Source organism: Polypterus senegalus, chromosome 14, assembly GCF_016835505.1.
Source record: "Polypterus senegalus isolate Bchr_013 chromosome 14, ASM1683550v1, whole genome shotgun sequence".
NCBI classification, from domain to species: Eukaryota; Metazoa; Chordata; class Cladistia; order Polypteriformes; family Polypteridae; genus Polypterus; species Polypterus senegalus.
In genome coordinates, this window is record NC_053167.1 from 84,758,125 (window position 1) to 84,780,424 (window position 22,300).

Below are 22,300 nucleotides of genomic sequence, written 5' to 3' on the forward strand. Positions count from 1 at the left end.
TGTTAAGTTTCAGTTAAGTCCAAGATGAAAGTTCTAGCACCAGTACCGTAACAGTACCGTAGCTTTCATTCTTATTCTTCCTTTCATGTAATCGGCTTTTGCAACTTGCTTCCCACTCAGCATAAGATCCCACTTTTCTTTTTCTTTCTCCCATATCATCTTTTCTATCAGTTTACCACAAGAAACACACAAATCCGACTCAGAGATTGGTGCTACCTCTTTCTTTTCTTCTTACTTTCAATTATTATTCAGAATCTAATGTTAAAACTGAATACTGTATATTAATCAAAATGTGGATAATGTTTGCAATGAAACGTTTCTTCTTTTTAGGACAATTGCTGTGAACTATTGCTTTGCGCTCAATCATGTCATAAAACGTTGATTAATTCTCCCAGTAGGATGTCCACTCATTAATATGGTAATTGTTTTATGCCCCTTGTAAACCTCAGATGAGACTTTTAAAAAAACTTAACTTTTTTGTTTTTATAAATTTTATTTGAAGAAATAACATTCATTACAATCAAGTTGAACTAAGACAACAAAGAAAATAATACGACATACTATCAAATCAAACAAAATAGAATTTAACCCTACCAGAGAGAAACAGAGGAAAAAAAAGGAACTTGTAATGTCACTTTACATCTGCAGTGCCATAGCATCCACATAGAGACCAATCAATGCATTATGACAATAGCATAAAAAACAAATTTAAAGAAAAGAAAGCAGCAATCAAAATTAAAATAAAAGAAGAAAGTGCTAGAAAAAAAACAGTGTTAAAGACATGTTCAATTGCTGCATTATCCTTAAATATGTCAGTTTTATTTTTATACATTACCACCTGTCCCCTGCAGCTCCACCCGTGTAGTAGTGAAACAGGATAAACTTTAAAAATCGATAAATTTTTTTTTTTAAAAATGTATTAATTTGTAGCCGCAACCAAACTATAATACTTAGTGCGATGAGAGAAGTCACAAAATCAACTGGAATGTTCTAGCAAATTACAAAAAAAAACCTGATGGAAGATATCTCTTGCCATGTGGAAGGTAGGTATGCTCCAACATAAAACGTTGCCACTGTATCTGATTGTGTTCAGCTCTGATGGGAGAGCATCCCCCGCGTGGGGAGCAAAGCATGTGGCCCTGATATTTCTGCCAATGAGCAAGTTTAACGTTACTCTTTAACAATCTCTAGATAGTAATGTTTGCTGAACAAACAGGTATCGCTAACAAAGTGGAGGCAAGTTAAGCTCCAACACGTGGCGAGAGATAGAGTGACTCGAACGGAGGCTGGAGCGTGAGTGAGGATGGCTCCCGCCCTCCCCCTCCACTCGGCCCGCAGCCTGTCTCTCGGATTTGCATGAATAAATCGGTGCCGCAACCAAACAACAATACTTACTGTGATGAGAGAAGTTGCAATATCAACCGTAGTGTTCAAGCAAATTACAAAGTATATATATAACAAAATGATCTAAATCGTTTAAGTAGTTCTCTTGTGAAAAGCGGACAGATATACAAACAGACAGACAGACAGACGTTGGATTTTATTTAAAGAGAAGATGATATTTTTACATATCAGTGACAATCTGCTTTTTAATTATGTTTAACAAATGTAATCATTTCTAATATTTGTGCAACACACATATGATGAAGTTTTAGTACAATTTGTTTTTTGTCTGCTTTGGAGAGTTGGTCTTATACGTCTTATTTTTTCTAAAGCTCTTTGTGTTTTCCTATTTAGGATACAAAGACAGAAATGCTTGTTGTTCATAAATTAGCACAGTCAGTCAAACCTGTCTGTTTTTTTAAATCCAGATGGACAAAAAAGGCAAATTTGGAATCAAAAGTAAAAAATCTGAAAATCAGATTAAAATGCCCAATATAGCTTTACTAAATGCACTTCATATACATCACCAATCATCATCAGGTCAAAATGACATCACTTCTGGGCCATGCAAGAGCAAGCACCAACACTGACAACAACATGCTGACATAATTAAGTTTTGACAAAAACAACATCAAAAAAAAGTAATTAAAATACTTAAATAATATTGAAAAACTCTGCAAAGAAACTCCTTCTTAATATTGTCTCCGCGCCAACTATAAAACCTCAAAACATTGCTATTTTATTTATACCAGAAAAAATAATATATACTAAAGGAATTATTATGTATGAATAAAATACGAAATATAATTTGTGATAATGGTTTTAATGGGTGGCAGTTTTTGATTATTCCAAGCTCTTTTCTCTGGCTTGGTGTAATAAAAACAGATTATACTATCGTGTGAAGAGCTGAATGAGAAATGCAGACAAAGCAAATCAGAAAACTCAATTACTTAACTGACTTACCAGGTTTTCCAGTGCAACTAAAACTCTTAGACATTTATTAAAATCTGGTGCTGCTGCTGTTAGTGAGGGGCTGTGAGGAGTCAAAAGTCTGATAAATGACACCCTGGGATACTTACAGAATATGAAGCTGGATGAAAATAATTGGGCTTTTCCTCGTGTAGGTATATAATGTTTTTCTGGGGAATATACAGCTGGATTTTAATGGACGCACATATGAGTAGACAATCCCAGTGTTGCATTATTATTATCCATAACGTGCAGGCATAGCTTATGTTATATGAAATATTGTAGACATAAAATGTGAAAAGTTTTCTACAGAAACAGAAGCACGGCAATCTAAACAGATGTGTTTGTAACAATTTTTAAGTCTTTTGGTGATAATTCCCTTTCAGGTTATGATTTTTATCCTCGTTTTTATAAGCAAGGTAGAGTTTTATTTTACTCTTTCAAACAAGAAAAAGAAATATCATTGCTTTGTGTTCTGTTTAATCCTGTTTTTATGGATTTATTACATTTTGCCTTTTTGTTGTTGCTTCAGATATTACAATTAACGTGAAAAAAAGAAACACTGAAGCAGAGAGAGCTTCCAATTTATTTTTTCCCATTAGCCTTTCACAGAAGATGCACTTCAGTTTCTTTTTTACCCTGTGGTATCAAGTAAGGGCTCTAAATGTTCGGTTCATTTCAAATTTCTTTTTCTTCTTTTCCATCAGTATGGAACTTCAGTGAAATAAAAAAAAATTGAACTAAATCATTTTTTGAACAACTCAAAGCCCTTATAATATGGGGACAGTAATGAAATGTAAGCTGACACTGCTACTTCTACAGTAAATATGAAATGATAAATGCTGAGCTGCAAAGCTTTACGGTGAGTTATATTTCATAAGATTCTTTTTATAAAAAAAATATAGTTCCTCGCCGTACAATACAGAGTGACGAGATTTACAGTAGTAAATTAAAGAATTTCTCTTGCTCAATGTTACTGAGAAATACAATAAAAAGAAAGCTACATGTTATCAATTCCAATGGGAAAAATTTAGGAAAGCATCCAACAGAACGGAGTCATACTGTAGAAATGCTGGGTGACCTATCAAAGTTACTGAAGATACACAATTAATGCCAAAATGAGTTGAAAATCAAGTCATCATCTTCTACACGTTTACTTACACCCAGCAGGAGTGGAGAAGAAACCACTAAATTAATAAAGTTAACGTTCAATACTGAAGAAGTCCTGAGAAGAAACTGGCTCAAGACAGGAAACTACATGGATAACAAATTAATTAGATTTTGACGGTTTAATTCAAACAGATAGACTGAGAAGAAAACAATAAACATTACAGCTCCAATCCAATAGGCTGCTGTTTTGTGTTCAGAAACTGGTGTGCAACAATACATCTGGAGAAGCTGTCCTTTTTCCAAAAATTAAAAATAACCTCCAGATTTTTAATAGTTTCTTTTTTACTGAGGATAGCAAAGGGCACCAAATTTCTTGAAGTACTAGCTCTGCTGTGTATTCAAAACAGAGTCATAAATATGTTATTTTAACACAGAATTTTTATAAAATTTAAAAGTTCAATTTAATTTAGATGTAATGTAATGTAATTTTATGTGGTATAAGATGAATTAAGGCACATTCATTTTGTGCTTTGGGATACACATGCTTGTTAATGATGCAAACATAGAAACACATTTCTAGCAGTGAGCAGCCACACAGTTGTTATTAATGTGCATAATTATTGTCGTCAATGGTCATGGTAATACCCTGCAAAAAGCGATCAGCGAAATATTAATGACATCAAATTTTATTATCATTGCAGGAGCAGAATAGTGTCTTATGAACAACAAAATGAATGTGCCAAGTGCTAGGTAGTGTTTAATTATTTTTTTGCTGCAGCAGCAGCATTGAGACAGGATGTTATGAATGTATAAGAAATTAACATCTACCTGCAATTAAACATTTAGCATTCCCTTGGTGATAATTGCCTTTTTTTTATTCAAGTGAATAAATTGATGATGGAAAGTCTCAAAGACTTTTACAGGTACCTAAATTGTATGAAAACTAGCTGCCTGCTGCCGTTAATTTCCAATTAGAGTTAGTAGTTTATATTGTGTTTGGGAGCTTATGTGACATATTGGGCTGAATCTGTGCAGTCTCCATTTCCTGCTTGCTATTTCTTTTTTTTTTGCTTATGTTTTGCCATTCTTTATTCTCTCTCAATACATGACCTTAATATTCTTTTCGCCCTCAAGTATTTCTCCTTTTTGATGACTTCTTAGCATCGTTTCTCTTCTCTCATCAAAGTGTTCACCTGTTGAGTTTCACTGCTGCAAAGATTCTGATATCCTCTAGATGGAAATCTCCTGAATCAGTTAATTTTCACCACTGGCTTCTAACTTTTTGTAATTTAATCCACCTAGAGCTGTCCACTGTGAGGATTAATAATGCCTCTATGAAATCTCTAATCTCTGTTTTAAAGTAGCGGCAGTAGCCGCACTAGCAAAGAAAGCAATTAATTCCAGATTCTTCAGTTCTAGTCATTTTTACTTGTTTCTTATGTTTACTTGAGCTTCTTTTAAGGATTTATATTTGAGAATGCACTTGCATGATATGCAATTGAGTGGCTCTTGTTACTATCATGTAAGTCTGCAGATCCTATGCCCATGGAATGGACTAAGTCATTTGGGAAGACAGATCAATAGATCTTAGGATAATTAGAAACAGTAAATAGTTCTGCACAACTGAGCGTGCATGAGTGTGACCTGTGATGTACCATCATGCTACCTTAGGTTGACCACAGAGAGTGCTGCAGCGTACTGTGACTCAGTAATTTACTGGTGAATGCATGGACTTCACCCCAAGTGCTTAGGTTGGTGCAGGATAACTCAGTGTGGATTATATGACAGAAAAATAATATTGAAAGATATTGAAATTCTTAGATGAAAATGAAATGGTTTGTGCAGTGCTGCAGTAGACCTTTGTATTTGAATGCGGTTTACAATACAGTTTATTTTTGTATAGCCCAAAATCACACAGGAAGTGCCGCATTGGGCTTTAACAGGTCCTGCCTCTTGACAGCCCCCCAGCCTTGACTCTCTGAGAAGACAAGGAAAAACTCCCAAAAAACCTTGTAGGGAAAATGGGAGAAACCTTGGGAAAGGCAGTTTAAAGAGAGACCCCTTTCCAGGTAGGTTGGGCGTGCAGTGGGTGTCAAAAGAAGGGGGTCAATACAATACAATACACAGAACAGAACAAATCCTTAATACAGCATAATAATAAAATTTTAGAAGTACGGAGCAGAATTTAACAGTAGATGATATCACATAATAAGATTTGGATATTTTTAGAGTCCTGGAGACCTCATCCATCAAGCTGCCTCCCCATTTGGCCATTCCACGGCTGAAACATTGCTCCGATGAAAGGACCCCTCTTTCCCATGATTCCTGTGATCCTCCATCAGGGATGACTTTACCATGGGCAGGCAAACAACTTGGCAGGTGGGCCGTGGCACCAATTGTCACATTTGGGTACCGAGAAAGAAACAGAATAGGTGAGGGTTAGTATTCAAATTATAACTATCATGTTACTTATGTTTTAGTGCTAATGACTAACAACAGAGATGCAGTATGTACAGTTAATCAGCAGCTCTAGTCAGGATATGCTAAACTGAAGTAGTGAGTCTTCAGCCGGGATTTAAAGGCTGAGACTGAAGGGGCATCTCTTATAGAAGCAGGAAGACCATTCCACAGTTTAGGGGCCCTGTAACTAAAAGCTCGACCTCCCACTGTTATTTTATTAATCCTTGGAATCCTAAGCAGACCGGCATCTTGAGATCTTAATGTGCTCAGGTTTGTAAGTCATGATAAGTTCAGACAAGTAAGCGGACCTTGGCCATTTAATGCTTTATATGTTAAAAGGAGGATTTTGAAATCAGCCCTAAACTTAACTGGGAGCCAGCGTAAGGATTTAAGAACTGGAGTTATGTGTTCATATTTTCTTGTTCTTGTAATAATTTTGCAGCCGCATTTTGGATTAACTGGAGGCTGTATAAAGAACAGTTTGAACAGCCAGTGAACACCGCATTGCAGTAGTCAATCCTACTAGAGATAAATGCATGAATTAATTTCTCAATCCTGTTTATTTAGAAAGCGCCTTAATTTCCTAACATTTTTAAGATGGAAGAAACATGTTTTGGACAACTTTGTAATATGTGCTTTAAATGACATGCTAGGATCAAAGATAACTCCTAGATTGCGGGCCGATTCAGTAAAATTAATTGGGATTCCAACTGAGTTAAATGACAACAAAATATTGCTGTGATCAGCGTCATTCCCTCCAACAATTAACATCTCTGTTTTATCTGTATTTAAAGACAAGTAGTTCTCATTCATCCATTCCTTTAATTCACTAACACAACTAATTAAAGACAACATCGGAGAAACTTCATTTGATTTAAATGAAAGGTATAACTGGGTGTCATCTGCATACGAGTGAAAATTAACATTATGTTTCCTAATGAGAGATCCCAGTGGAAGCATGTAAAGTGAAAACAGTAAAGGTCCCAGTACTGAGCCCTGCGGGACACCATATTGAACTTCTGCGTATAATGATGGAGTACTGTCAGCACATTTCTGTACATATTGGAATCGATTTGAGTAAGCCCAACATCGCTTTCTAGCCTGTGCAGTAAAATAGAATGGTGTCAAATGCTGCACTTAAGTCCAACAACATAATTACAGTGGAGTTTCCTTCATCAGAGGATATCAGAATGTCATTTACAACCCGTGTTAGTGCAGTTTCTGTACTATGACCAGTGAGAAAGCCAGACTGGAATTTCTCAAATAAATTGTAATGCGTAAGGTGTGACTGAAGCTGACTGGCGACTACTTTTCTAGTATTTTAGAGAGAAATGGTAAATTTGATAATTATTTAGTATGTGTGGGTCTAGGTCTGACTTTTTAAGTAAAGGTTTAATGACTGACACTTTTAGTGCATCAGGTACGGTGCCATGCAGTAATTGTTGAACTATTGATAACGGTTAGAATAGGCTGCAAGAACATCCATTGCACTTTTTACTAGTTTTGTTGGCACTGGATCTAGGGAACAAGTAGTGGGCTTCATTTTAGTAATTAAAGTTAAGACTTCCTGGTGAGTTACAGGATTAAAATTACTAAAGTGCTGAATGCAATGTGCAGGGTCTGCTAAGCTAGTATTTGGTTTGTACTGTGATGCTGAGATCTGGGATCTTATATTTTTAATTTTCTCATTGAAGAAGTTCATAAAGTCTGTACTGCTAATATCTGTTGGTATTTTGCACTGTTGATCTGAATTGCCATTTGTTAATTTAGCCACTTCTAAAAGTACCTAGGATTTTTTTATTGCTATCTATTAATGTAGAATAGTATTCTGAGCGAGCTTTAAAGAGGGCTTTTTATATTTTTAACACTCTCTGTCCATGCAATTTGAAAGACATGTAGCTTTGTTGTTCTCCATCTGCGCTCCAGTTTTCGACACTCTAATTTAAGAGCTCGAGTATTTTCATTAAACCAGGGAGAGTTTCTATGTGCTTTGATCACTTTTGTTTTAGGGGAGCCACTGTGTCCAGAGCATCTCTCAAGGTCACATTATAATGTGATATTAGCTGATCTAAATTGTTTTCCACGTTTACATTTGATGTTAACTGATCTAAATGGTTTTCCACAATTACACTCGACTTACTCAAGGTATCTATAAATTTTGAAGCAGAATTACAATCTAGATGTCTTTGTTTTAATCTGTGAGTGCATTGGCATGGGCAGAACTAAATCAAATGTAATTAAGAAGTGATCGGAAATAACTACATTTAATGGAGTAATATTTAAATTTTGAATTTCAACTTTGTAAGTTATAATTAAATCTAATGTGTGGTTATGATTATGAGTTGGACCTTTGACAATCTGACAAAATCCTACTGAATTTAACAAATAAGTAAAACATTTGCTAAAAGTGTCAGTTTCCACATCAATGTGTACATTAAAATCCTCCATCAGAACTACGTGATCATAATTTATAGCCAATTCAGATAGAAGGTTGCTAAATTCAGTCATGAACAATGAATATGGCCCTGGTGGTCTGTAGACTAGCACTATAATTGTGTTGGAATCTGTTTTAATATTTAAAATGAATGCCTCAAAGGATGTAAAGTTGCCTAAATTTTTAGAAGTGATTTGCATTTCGTTACAATGAATTATTCCAAGGCCTCCTCCTCGACCAGAATCTCTAGACTTATGAAGGAATGAGTATCCATCTGGTGACGCCTCAGCTAGGGGAACAGTGTTACATTTACTAAGCCAGGTTTCAGTAAGAAGACACAGATCAGATTTTGTACTTAATATAATATAATTTACCAAAACAGCTTTAGTGCCAAGAGAGCGAATGTTCAATAAACAGCATTTAAAACTGCATGGTTCTTTCTGAACTGCTGATATATTTTTTATTTTAATTTGAAGTAAATTTCTATTACAGATGCCCCTTTTGTATCAAGACTAAATTTACTGGATGCCCCACAACAGGGATTATGGGTAACAGGTTCAGGAAAATAACAGGTGGGATAAACAACAGCCTGTGATTTAAGATCACATGACTGCGGCCTGGATGGTGCTCTAATCAGTCAACCAGGCAGTTTTGCTGCCATATTTTGGGATAATACATAAGATCCCCTCCAGTTAGGATGAAGACCATCTCTTCTGAAAAATCCAGGCCTTTCCCAAAAATCATCCCAATTGTTTACAAATGCTTTGCTTTTATTTGCACACCAGGTTTCTAGCCAGCAGTGAAAGGAATGCAATCTGCTATAAATCACATCCCCTCTATATAATCTTGGTAAGGGACCAGATACAATTAAATTCTGAAATTTGAATCCATGTCTTGATTTTATTTAGGCTCCAGCAATTCCAATATGAGGTTTGGAAAGCTTTTGTTTTCTTTTTTTTAATCTTAGTGTCTTAATTTTTTAGTGTGCAGTCTGCATGTTCTCCCCTTGTCGACATGGGTTTCTTCCGAGTGCTCCAGTCTCCTCCCACACACATGCATGTTAGGTGGATTGGTAAAGCTAAATTGACCCCCCAGGCTGTGCACATCCATGTGTGTGTGTGTTCACCCTGTGATGGTCTGGCACACTGTCCAAGTGTTGTATTTGCCTTGTGCCCAATGATTGCTTGGATATGTTCATACCTTATGTAAATTGATAGAGAAAATGGATTTTTTTGCTGTGGTTCATAAAACATGCATTTGTTCAATAGTTAAGATCTTCTATTATTTGTAAAACATAACTTTTTTCATAAAGCATTCTTTTACATTTAAGTCAAATGTGACATGTATTCCAAATGCAACCAGTAAGATAGCCAACAAAAATACAAAAAACATAATGTTAGGAAAATGAAAAGCATAATAAAGTGTATAGCATACAAAGAAGTGTAATATTTTGTTATTTCTTTTTTAAATACTGGTACAAGTTTCTTAAGGTAACACTTAATAATTATAGTCTAACACCATGTGTCAGTTAAGCTTCAGCAATATCATTCTGGCCAGTACGGAATCATAAGCGATTATGAATCAACTTCATCTGCTTTGGTGCAATTGAAAGCGACAAGAGTTGCACCAGAGAAGCAACACCCCCCAAAAAAGGAATGGTTTTACAGGTGGAGGCCACAGACAATTGTTCTCTCCTTATATTTCCCAGCTGATTCTTCTCTAGTTTTGCATTTTGCTAATGTCCTTGTTACTGCTGGCAGCCTTGAGACAGCACCTGCAGGCAGTTCAGATTTCACAGGCAATCCAGCTCCTCCAGGGTGGCGCATCCATAAGTGTCATTTCAAGAAGGTTGGCTGTATGAACATGCAGAAGGCCAACTGTTACATGAGGGCAGTGGGACAGGGCCATAGGAGGGTATCAACCCAGCGGTAGGACTAGCATCTGCTCCATTGTGTGAGGAGGAGCAGGAGGAGACCTATAAAATGACCCACACGTCCCCTAGACCTAAATCCAAATGAGAACCTCTGGGACACTATGTATCGCTGCATCTGACACCTCCAAGTAGTGCCACAGACTGTCCAGAAGCTTACTGATATACTGATGTCTGGGAGGAGATCCTCAGGAGCATGCCCAGATGTTGTCAGGAGTGCATACAGATACATGGGGGCCATACACACTACTGAATCACATTATGAGTTGCCATGATGAAATTCACACAAGTTGGATCTGTGATTTCAATTTTTGACTTTGATTTTCAGTGTGATGTTGAATCCAGCTCTTAATGGGTTGTTGATTTCTGTTCCATTGACCTTTGTTTCATCATTTTGTTCTCAACTAATTACAAGGTATTACTCAGTAAAGATTTTCCACTTGAGTATTTTCTTCATTTAGATACGATGTGTGATTTAAGTGTTCTCTTAATTTTTTTGAGCATGACATATATATTATTCACAGTGGCAATAACTCATTTATGTTACTCTTTTGCAAATACTATTTAATTAAACTTGCTTAGTATCCCAAGAGTAAAATATTGCATTATAATGACTTCAGCTTCTCAATAGAAAAGCCTTAATAGCTTTTCTTACTAATTCTATGGTTGATTATTTTACTTCTGGGACTGAAATAGTTAGTCTGGTAGTCTGTTATGACAAAGCAGATGTTTTAAAGTATGCTAAAATATTATTTAGGAATCATCATTGTTATAAAATCTGAAAATCTGCAGCAACATACAAATACACAAAACCCCAAATACTTTTTTTCAATGTAAGTATACTATACAAGGAATGATACAATACTATTTGCAGATTTAAAGTTGCTGTTAAAAATTAATACACAAAGAAAAGCACAAAGTATTAATGTAATAGCTGTTTTTAAATATTAATTCATTTTATAATAAAAAAACAATTTGTATCACTTTTTTCCTCCAGTTATTTTTTTAGTGCTTCATATCAGCTTTTATATGCCAGCGGTTATGACTAATAATTGCAAACAATTAAATGGGAGCATTTGCTGCATATTGCTCCTGACGCCTTTAATATTACTATAATTGTCACTGCTGAGATGCTGACTTGATTCACAATCAGGGTTTGACCCTGCTTTGCACCCTGCTGTGTGTCAGCTGGGACAAGGCTCTAACTCAAGGCACCGGAACAGAATAAACAGATGATTGAAATGAATAAATAGATTTTAAACCTTTTCTACTTGCCTGTAATTTGCATAATTCACATATATCATTCTGAACAGAAAAATCAGGTCAGAAATGAATGGGTGCATAATTTTGAACTGACATTTGATGGTGTCTGTGCACTCTAACAATATATTTTTTAATCAAAGTAGTTTACCTAAAATAGTGTAGAACAATGCCAGAAAAAAGTAACTGCCATATGGAAAAATATCTGGTTATATTTGTAAGTTGAATACAGTGTGCACTGAACTGAAGACCAAGTAAAGAGGCTGCTGAGGAAGGTACATGAAAGAAAAGCTGCAGGACCAGATAGAGTCAGTCCATGAGTTCTTAAGGCCTCTGCAGATCAACTTTGAGGAGTCCTCTGTCACCTGTTCAGTTTGTCCCCAAGGCTTCAGAAAGTGCCACTGCTGTGGAAAACATCCTGCATTGTTCCTGTTTCAAAGAAGGCAGACGCCTCTTCACCTAATAACTACAGACCAGTGGCGCTTTTGTCTCACATCTTGAAGACCTTGGAGAGACTAATCGTAGACTATATGAGTCATCTTGTGGTAGACCACCTGGACTCATACAATTTGCCTATCGGACAAAGATTGGATTGGAGTGGACTTATTCTCACCTGGACAAAGCTGGCATCACTGTGTGAATTATGTTTTTAATTTGCCCAGCACCTTCAATACCATCCAGCCATCCCTTTTGAAGGGGAACACAGAGATATGCAGGTGGATGAGCCTGTGGTGTCCTGGATAATGGACTATCTGTCAGGCAGGCTACAGTTTGTGAGGCTCAAGGAACGTGTTTCTCATACAGATGTGAGCAACACTACAGCACAGCATGGAAGAGTCCTGTCACCTTTTCTCTTTACTCTGTAGACCTCAGACTTTAAATATAACACCAGGTCGTGTCACTTGTGAAAATCCTCAGATGATTTTGCACTTATGAGGTGTAATGATAAACTGGATGAGAAAGAGAGTATTGGAGTGAAAGGGAAAAAATAGTTTCTTGGTGCAAACCTCATATTGGAATTGCTGGAGCATAAATAAAATCAAGACATGGATTCAAATACAAAGGTCTACTGCAGCACTGCACAAACCATTTCATTTTCATCTAAGAATTTCAATATCTTTCAATATTTTTTTTCTGTCATATAATCCACACTGAGTTATCCTGCACCAACCTAAGCACTTGGGGTGAAGTCCATGCATTCACCAGTAAATTACCGAGTCACAGTACGCTGCAGCACTCACTGTGGTCAACCTAAGGTAGCATGATGGTACATCACAGGTCACACTCATGCACGCTCAGTTGTGCAGGACTATTTACTGTGTCAGGGATGCCAGGGGAAATGACCCGGCCGGGACACCGTGAGGGACCGGATGTGGGTCTATGCCCACCCTGGATCACGTGGAGGCCGCCTTCCTTGTTGCTTTGTGGGCCACGGGTTGAGGGCATGGAAGCCCCACCCTGTAGGGGCCCATGCTCACCGCCAGGAGGTGCCCCAATGCCTTGGGGACCTGTTACCTCAGCACTTCCGCCACACCAAGAAGTGCTGGGGGGAGGAATTAAAAGGGCGCCCGGAGAGCTGCCGTAGAACAGCCGGCACTTCCGCCACGCTGGGGCGTGGCCAATGAAGGAGTGTCGGGAATCACCTGGAGCTCATCCGGGAGAATATAAAAGGGGCCGTCTCCCTTCATTCAGGGCTGGAGTCGGGTGGAAGCAGGACGAGGCAAAAGAGAGTGTGGAGGCGACCCGAAGAGAAGGCATTTGTGTGGCCAGGACTGTGTGTTGAGGTAATTGTGCACGAACTGAGTCTGAGTGACTTTAATAATTTGTAAATATTGTAAATAATAAACGTGTGGTGGTGATTAAGAACATGTCCGCCTGTCTGTGTCCGGGTCGGCTCCACAACTGTTTCTAATTATCCTAACATCTATTGATCTGTCTTCCCAAATGACTTAGTCCATTCCATGGGCATAGGATCTGCAGACTTATTCTCAAAACTAAGGAACTGGTCATTGACTTCTGCTGCACCAAAGAGCCTGTATGTCCAGTCACTGTTCATGAAGTGGGTGTAGCGGTAGTCCATTCCAATAAGTACTTAGGAGTCTACATTAAAGGACAAAAGATGCTGAAGAGGTGCGAAGCGATTTAAGGTGGGACAGATCTACGAGTTTTTTCATAGGCTGTTTTAATTATAGTGTTAATGACAGATTGCATTGGTCTCAGAACTCAGAGGAACTAATGCACATTTCTATGCTGTGGTATGCTGGGCTGGTAACATCACTTCAAGTGAGGCCCACTGAATCAGTAAGCTAATTAAAAGGACAAGCTCAATTATAGGATGCACTCTGGACTCCCTGGAAGTAGCAGCAAAAGAGAAGATTAAAACAAAGATGAGTGCCATTATGAACAATACTGTGCATCCCCTCTGTGGCACACTAACACTTAGGACCTTCAGCTAGCAAATTATTCAGCAGAAGTGTTCCAAGAAACTCTACTGGTGCTCCTTTATACCAACAGCAATACGTCTGCATAATACCTCCTTGTGGCTGTGATGACCAAGTCAAAACTTTCCTTTCTTTTGAATTTTCAAGCTTTGTAGTCATTCCGGTGTGTGTTTAGACCAAAGTGTTTATTTATTTTTTTTTTGAATTTATTTATTTATTTAAAGAGCTCCTGTAGAAATTCACAGTTTCCTCTGTAGACAAATTATATTCTATCTATGTAATTCTTTAATTTTAATCTTTGTATTCTGAAAGCCCTGTTTAGCAAAGTTGTTAGTACAAAGTATTTTAGGTAGAACTAGCTGATTACCCAGTGGCTTCGCACACTGAGTGCAAGGGAAAAAAATAAAATGTAGTATTTATAAAATAAGTTATTAAGTAGTAAAACATTTTGATAAAATAATTTGAAGAACATATAAGAAGTGTATAAATCATTAAACAGTAAAGCATTAACATTTAAGAAGTAAAGATACATTGAGTACTACTGCAGTGGTTTCGGGTAAACTACCTGCTTGACAACCTTGCACTACGCGCCTGTGATTTAAGAGAAAAATTATTCTGAGAAATGTGGATGCTGCCCTTCCATGCTTAATGGGCAGAAGGTCCAAACAATTCCCAAGTCCAATAATTTACATGAAGAGGTCGGTACATATTCTTAGATGTAAACCCTCCATCTTCTTAAAAGAATTCATCACAAAAGCAACATTGAATGTTGTGGGGTTTTAGTGACCCGAACTCACCTTAATTGACAGTAAGTAGCCATGCACTGCAATTTACCAAGAGAGACACACTTCGATTTCGCAGATTACACTCATTCGCAAAGATTTCCACTGTCCAGGGAGCTGATGAGGCACTTGAAGTGTCACAAACAGTGTGAGAAGAGAGGACGCTGCCCGAAACTGCAAAGCTGTCAACCCAGAAGAGCAACCCAACATTCCACACCTTCCAGCGTCCATTTTGTTGTCACGACCCCTCGCCGTCTTCTACAGCTCGACGCAGTTAAAAAGTAGAAAGACGCAAAGCTGTTTTCTTCATCCCTTCTATCAAGTACTGCCAATTAAAAAAAAGTTAGAATGTGTCAGTTTCCGAGACAGTCACTTGGACGAATAAATAAAACTTCTCTGTCAGAACGCGCCTGGCGCTGGACGGCTCAGCGCTGGAGTCCAGAGAGGTGGGCTGGAAGAGGGTGACGCGGGGCACACTTTTATGGGATAGATCGGAGTGTTTGTGTTTACTTCTTTTCAATATCAGTAAAATAACTCTCACAAAAATAATGACAATTCGTAAAGATGATTTAAAAATGCCATCCACAAATGAAGTGATAAGTTCCTGTATTATAATATGTTCTGTGGTATTACGTAATTTCCGTTTTGCGTGGTCATACGCAATTTCCGTTTTAAACGCGAAAAGAATTTTATATATATAGATGTTTGTTACTGATGTTAAGAAATTCTACATAACATAACATTCTTAAACCTCCCTAATCCAGGACATAGAAGAATATAATCGCAGCACTGGGTTCAAGGCAGAAACTAACCCCTGCATGACATACTAGTCCATCGTAGGGCTCACTTACAGCCACACCCAGGGCAATGAATCTAGTGAAGATGTGGGAGGAAAATTTTAGTATCTGGACTAAAACCCACCAAGCAGATGTAAACAGAACATGCCACCTCCACACAGACAGTTGCAGGGTGTGGGTTTTGAAATGAGGAAGCTTTATTTGTGACAGAGCAAATGAGATATTTTTATGGGTATACATTTTGTAAGTGGCTTATCTAGCCTAATGTTTAAAGTGAAAATATAACTTATTTCAGGCATGGTGGAGCAGTGGTTAGCACTACTGCCTCATATATGTTTTGACAGTAGATGGCGCTATACCAGCGTTTAACCTGACACAGACAGACGCAGGAGGCACACTTATAAAAACACAAAAGTTTTATTTTTGTTTCTTCACTTGTGGGCAACATCTTCTCCATTCCCATAAGTACACAACACAGTCCCAAACACAAGCACAATCTCAATACTTTCCTTCTCTTATTCTTTCTCTTTCTCCTCCACTCCTCCTCAGCAAGGTTCGCCTCCTTCCTCCCGACTCTGGTTCCTGGAGTGGTGGCTGCTGGCTCTTTTTATAGCCCACCTGGAAGTGCTCCAGGTGTTCGACGACCTATTTCCAGCTGCACTTCCGGGTGTGGTGGAAGAGCCGCCCACATGGGCTCAGGAACAACTACAGTGCCCCCTGGCGGCACCCCTGGACCCCAACAGGGTTGTAGAGAACTCCATCTCCCATGGAGCCCTGCAGGAATGCGAGGCACCACTGCCACCCAGGGAGGCTGCCATTTAGCATTCCAGTTCAGTCCATGCTTGTTTCCCTGGACCGTATAAAGAAGAGGCATCCCAACCGGGCCACAATGTATTGTATTGAATCCAAATCTCACACATCTGTGTGGAATTTACTCATCTTTTCCATATCTGCACAGATTTGTTGAGTCTGTTGAGTTAATTTGTGGTTCAGAATTGACCCCATGCAGTTATGTTTTCAACCCTATAACAGACTGCCTCCCTCATTCAGACTTAGATTATGTCACACCTGCCTCCATTCTATATTGGCATTAAGAATGTTGCAGGTTCCAGAATTAATTACTGGCTTCTTAATTTTTTTGTCATTTTGCTGAGTTTTATCTTTGTGCTTAAGCTATTGATGTAAATTTAATAAAATGCATATTCTTAATGGTCAGAATTTCCATAAGTGCACCGCGAGTATCAAAAATGCAAAGATAATATTTCTAATATGCTTTATGGGTAAACTATATTGCTAGCACTGTTTTTTAATATCAAAAGACAAATACTACATATGGTGTCTAATAAATTGTTATCACACACTAAATATAAATTAAAATGCAGTCATCCGAGAGCAGAATGTGCTTTGAACTACCAGAATATAGAAAAGATTGCTGAACTTTTAAAAGGATAATTTCTTTTATCACAATGCCTTAATTGAAGTTGAGAAGGACTGTTTAAATACCCTTTACTACATAGCTAAGCAATTTTTGGAGGTTTCTTTATCTGATGTGATCCTATTGGAGTTCCTAGGTGGCACACCCTGTCTTTTTTAATGAAATTGCCCTCCTCCCTTCCCAGCTTATTGTGACGATGCATGTGTATTGCAGGAAATATGCGTGTTCTTTAGGGCTATAAGTAAAACTGTCATTATTCGATTACTTACTTTGCTGTTGGTTTGTGTTACCATGGTTAACCTTTATGTGCCATTGCTGGGAACCTTATATTATTTTGTTTCAGCCCAAGAGTTTGTTCTCATTATTCATTCTAACCATTCTCTCTTGCAATATACAATAAGAGACTACTGTGAGAATAAAGATAAGAGCATTATGGATGACCAAATCCAGGTAATACCTGAAGTTATATTAAACAGTTTCATTTCTCTTGTTTTCATTTTCCTCACAAGTGTTACAAACAGCTACACACTAGTTTCAGCATTGCCTACTTTCTGTAGTACACTGTAGATGTCTTTATATGTCATAGTCTAACATTTACCTCTGCAACAGTCAGATTCCATTCAATCAGATACAGTAGAGCTGTTTATCTTTGCCTTTCTTTCCAGGTTGAATTACTCTTTGTAGTCTGAAATTAGTGAATTGCTTATTTATATCATCCTTTGTATTTAGCTGTAAATGTTTTAATTAAAAATGAGGAATTTGATCTTTCCAGGTGGCACTCTTTTTCTCTTCAAAATACATCAGATATTTTTCTTCAGACATGGAAAATTTATGTCATACTGGATGGATGTCAAACTATTAATCAATGCATGACATACCATGAGACAGAATTTCAGTTAACTACTTGTTTATGTCCTTGTACTTTTTTTTATTATTAGGTTTACCTATACTCTGGAGGAAGGAATGTGGCTGCCACTCAGCAAGAGTTTTGTAATTCCTCCAGCAGAACTAGCTATCAACCCATCAGCAAAATGTAAAACTGACATGACTGTCATGGAGGATGCCGTTGATGTCAGGTAAAATGATTAACTGAGAAAATTTTAGAATATTATATGAAAAAATCACCTCTCTCCATTCGTTATGTGTAAACCCAAGAAGAAAACAGCAGAATTTATTTGTAAGCCTTTATAACTTTTTTCATTTTTGTTTCGTTACGGCAATTCATCAAAATGTTTTACATTAAACATTTGATTTTTTTATTTAATTCGATAAAATTTACAAAAGATATGTCATAAACTGTTGAATGATGAGTGGGCCAGTGGTATGGAAAACATGCCAAAATGACCATTTTGATGCAGCAATAAAAATGATCACCAGAGGGAAAGTTCTGAAAATGACAGCTCAATCCACCAGATGGTGCTTGTTTCTGGTTTGTTGCCTTAAGACAACATCTGTTCTATGTGGTCTAGTCCATGGACCCTTAAAGATGGAAATTTAGATATCTCTGACCATAATAGCAATATACACTTCAAATATACCTTCTGTTATTGATTGTACATGTGCTTAAAACCATTTATGGAATATTACTCATATAATTCTGCTTGAAGAATAATTTTTAAATGACTTTGGACTAATATTATCAGCAACAGTAATAGTAGTAGTAGTAATAGTACTAGTAGTAGTTTTAGTGATATAATGCGTACAATGATATTTTTACTTGCATGTCCAACCAACATGTCACCAATCTCTTTTCAATTCTATTAAAATGCATAACTTAATTTTATTTATTACAGAACAAAGCTGAGTGTGTGATGCTTGCAAACACAATGCCACAACAAAGTTAAGGTGTTAGATGAATGTCCTAGAGGTGGACAGAAAGCGATGCTTAGAGGAATCTCAATAGCAAAATGTAACAACCACTATGATGAGGAAAGAGAGTAACAAGAATGATGGCTGACAAAGACTCCCCCAACACTGAACACCTTCTCTCACAGAAACCCTAAAAATTTAGGCTTCTTATAAAAGTAAAATTACACAGGCTTGTTATTCACAGCTATATCAGTCCAGTATAGATGCATCCTGTTTACTTTTGGGGACTCTGAAACTTGAAGCTAGAAGCAATAATAGTAATAGTAGTAGCTGTGTTAATACGGTCATGGTTTCAGTTCTTTAAGATGAACACAAATTTTTTAGTGCAGGTAATTCAGTTCATGGACTGTATGTTTCCTAGACACATCTTTAGTTAAACATTCTCCCAAGCAATCAGTTCTGAGAAAGAAACTGATGTTAAAAGTGGTTTTGCATAACTTACATTGGGTCAATATTATACCAAAGTCACCATGTTATTATAAAGTATGAGAGGAAGCATGGCTAGATTGGTAAGGTAGTGAAAGAGTAGAAATCGCAATATATGGAATCCTAGGGTTGCCAGATTAGAAAAATTTTAATCCGGGACACTCTTAAAATCTCTCTGTATATACTATATATATATACAAATGGCTGAAAGCTCAGGAATAAAAACTACTTTATGATACGTGATTCATTTTTTTTTTCTCCCTTTGTGGATCTCCAGCTGCAAATATATAAATGTATACATGCTCCCTACACACCCAGACAAATATATCATATAAAAGTAGAGACATAAGTTAAAAACATAAAGAAATGATTTTAATGGGTTATGAGGAAAACAAAAGTAAAATCATTTGAAAATTATTTAATACAAGCTAAAAAATTCTGTAAAAGTGAAATCATTTGAAAATATTTATTTACTACAGACAACAGAGAAATATTATTATTATTTAATACAGGCAGTTACAAAAAAAAGTGGGACGTGGCAAGTAGTAACAACACACATTGTTAACAGTCACTGTATGTTGCCATGCTGATACAGAACTGCACAGCAGCACAGCTGGAGAGCAAAATGGTGAAAGTGCATGTCACCATCCCCAGCCAACCATAGCAAATGAACAAGTTGCAAACCGGCAGCAAACACTAGTTTCCTTGTTACATTTGGGTTATTTTCATCAAGAGAATCTGAGAAAAGAAAGTATAATTACTTATAAAATTACATCTAAGTACTGTAAGAAGGTAGTAAAAATATATATTTTTATTACAAAATTTGAAAATTAACTAAATACGAGAGATTTGGGTGTCCCTGAAAGGTCAGTACGGGACAGGAGACAAAATGATCAAGTATGGGACATGTCCCGTATATAAAGGACGTCTGGCAACCCTATGGAATCCTCATATTGTATGCATGTGTAACAACAAGAGTAAACTGCTGCAAACAACGCATGAGTTTTTTTTTGTGTGATAAAATTATTATTAATGAAAAGAAGTAAGTGAGAACTGGAATTAAGGATAAGTGTGTTCAAATACCTATAAATATATAAATCAAATATTAAAAGGACTTTGCCCCTTCCCATCAGTGTCCATTGCAGCAATTCAACCGCTCCTTCATTCCACCTTCCAGAGAGTGGAGAGAAAAAAACATATAAAAGTGATGGAGAACTGTTTATGTACACCACAGATCAGAGCCTGCAGCAATGAGACAAAATGTGGTAAAGAGAAGTGAAAAGGAAATAAAGCACATCGTAGATCAGCTCCAGCCAGCCCTTGGTTAATGACACAGTAGAAAGTCAATTTTGGATAGTACATCTGGGAGAGCTGGTAATCCAGAAGGCAGAAAGTTCAAAATTACAGAATAAAGATTGAAGGAGTAACAAGGCTAGGATATTTCCAAAAGTAGGCTAATAGTAACAGCCTTTGCTGGATGAGAGAAAAGGAAAATGATGAAACCGAAGAAGGGTTCAGGAGAAGAAGAATAACTTGAGAAGGATAAAAGAATGGGTGAGGAAAGAATCTTGAAGAGAGATTTGGCATGTGGAAGAACAACAACATTAATTTATATAACAGGTTTTCATACAAATGATGTACTCAAAGTGCTTTACAAGATGAAGAAAGAAAAAAACAAAAAAAATTCAGCAATACTAATTAACAAAGAGTAAAATAAGGTCCTATGGCCAGGGAGTACAGAAAAAAACAAAAAAACTCCAGATGGCTGGAGAAAAAACAAAATCTGCAGGGGTTCCGAGGCCACAAGACCGCCCACGCCCAACTAGGCATTCTACCCAACATAAATGATTTAATCAGTCCTCATGGTTTTCTTCATGTGGAAGAAAGATGATGGTGGTCATGTGGCCCTCTGGCCCTCAATTCATCAATGTAGGGACTGCACGGTGCTTTGATCAGGTGGTGGTGGAGCAGATGGCCACCACAGAAAACCGGAAAGAAAACAGCAGAGAAAGTAGGGGTTAGTACAGATTTTGGAGACATGAAAATAAAGAAGGTGTATGAATATATACTGTGACGCACAAGTCCCCGTCTTGCACCCGAAAGATGATGCTGAGTCTAAAGGCTTCAGGAAAACCAGTTTTATTCACATAAAAAACAGCAACAACCAGGATAATTCTTGAAATGGGAGCTACCATTTCAATATACACAGACACAACAAACAAGCAGTGATGTTATCAGTTGTCCTGCCTTGACTTCTCTCTTCAGTTTAGGAACAGATAGTCCTTCTCATCAGGTAAGTCCAATGACTGCAGATCAGTAGCAGAGATTGGGTCATCCTGGAGGGGAAGAGACAGAAAAAAAAGAGTAGGCTAAGTCAGTAGCCATGTTAAATTTTTTCCTGCATCAACCATCTTCTGACGGGTGTGTTATATGCCGAGGCTGCAAACTTGTAATTACCTTGGTGGCACCATGAACTTGCAGTTGCCTTGACAGCAGACAAGCAATCTTCAACAAATGTGTCATCCATATTTCGCTGTTGGAGAGGGTTTCAAAGGGTCTCACAGATTTCACTATATATATATATATATATATATATATATATATATATATATATATATATATATATATATAGTGATTGAGCAGGCAGATGACTTTGTGAAGCCAAAGAAGGCTGGGGCACCGCCCTAGTAGCTCCATTTAATAATGACTAAAAACACAGCTGCAAATGGCTCAAGCAAATAAATCATTAAGTTGTCATTTTCCCTGGCAGCGGTTCGCATTAGGAGCCCTGTCCTCTGGAAAAGACAGTTCTACATCTGATGCCACCTTCTGAGCAAATTGGCTTTATATTCTGGGGACTGGAAGGAGCAAATTTTCTCGGACAGGATCAGTTGTCAATCTTAGGCACTTTTTCTTGGCTGTGGAGAAGAAAAGAGAAGATAAGGTTTAGCATCAGCACACTCTTTAGTTCCAGGATGGTATTGCCAGGAAGATGGTTCCCAGA

At 37.3% G+C, this 22,300-nt stretch overlaps 1 protein-coding gene across 3 annotated transcripts in view; it reads left to right on the forward strand.

The window, feature by feature from the left end:
- astn1 (astrotactin 1) overlaps window positions 1-22,300 on the forward strand; it is a 1,272,040-nt gene that overhangs the window by 535,540 nt on the left and 714,200 nt on the right. For all 3 annotated transcript variants that reach the window (XM_039734841.1, XM_039734842.1, XM_039734843.1), the window contains one exon: window positions 17,940-18,077. In XM_039734841.1, coding sequence (XP_039590775.1) covers window positions 17,940-18,077 — 138 coding nt within the window. The remainder of the gene's footprint in view (window positions 1-17,939; window positions 18,078-22,300) is intronic.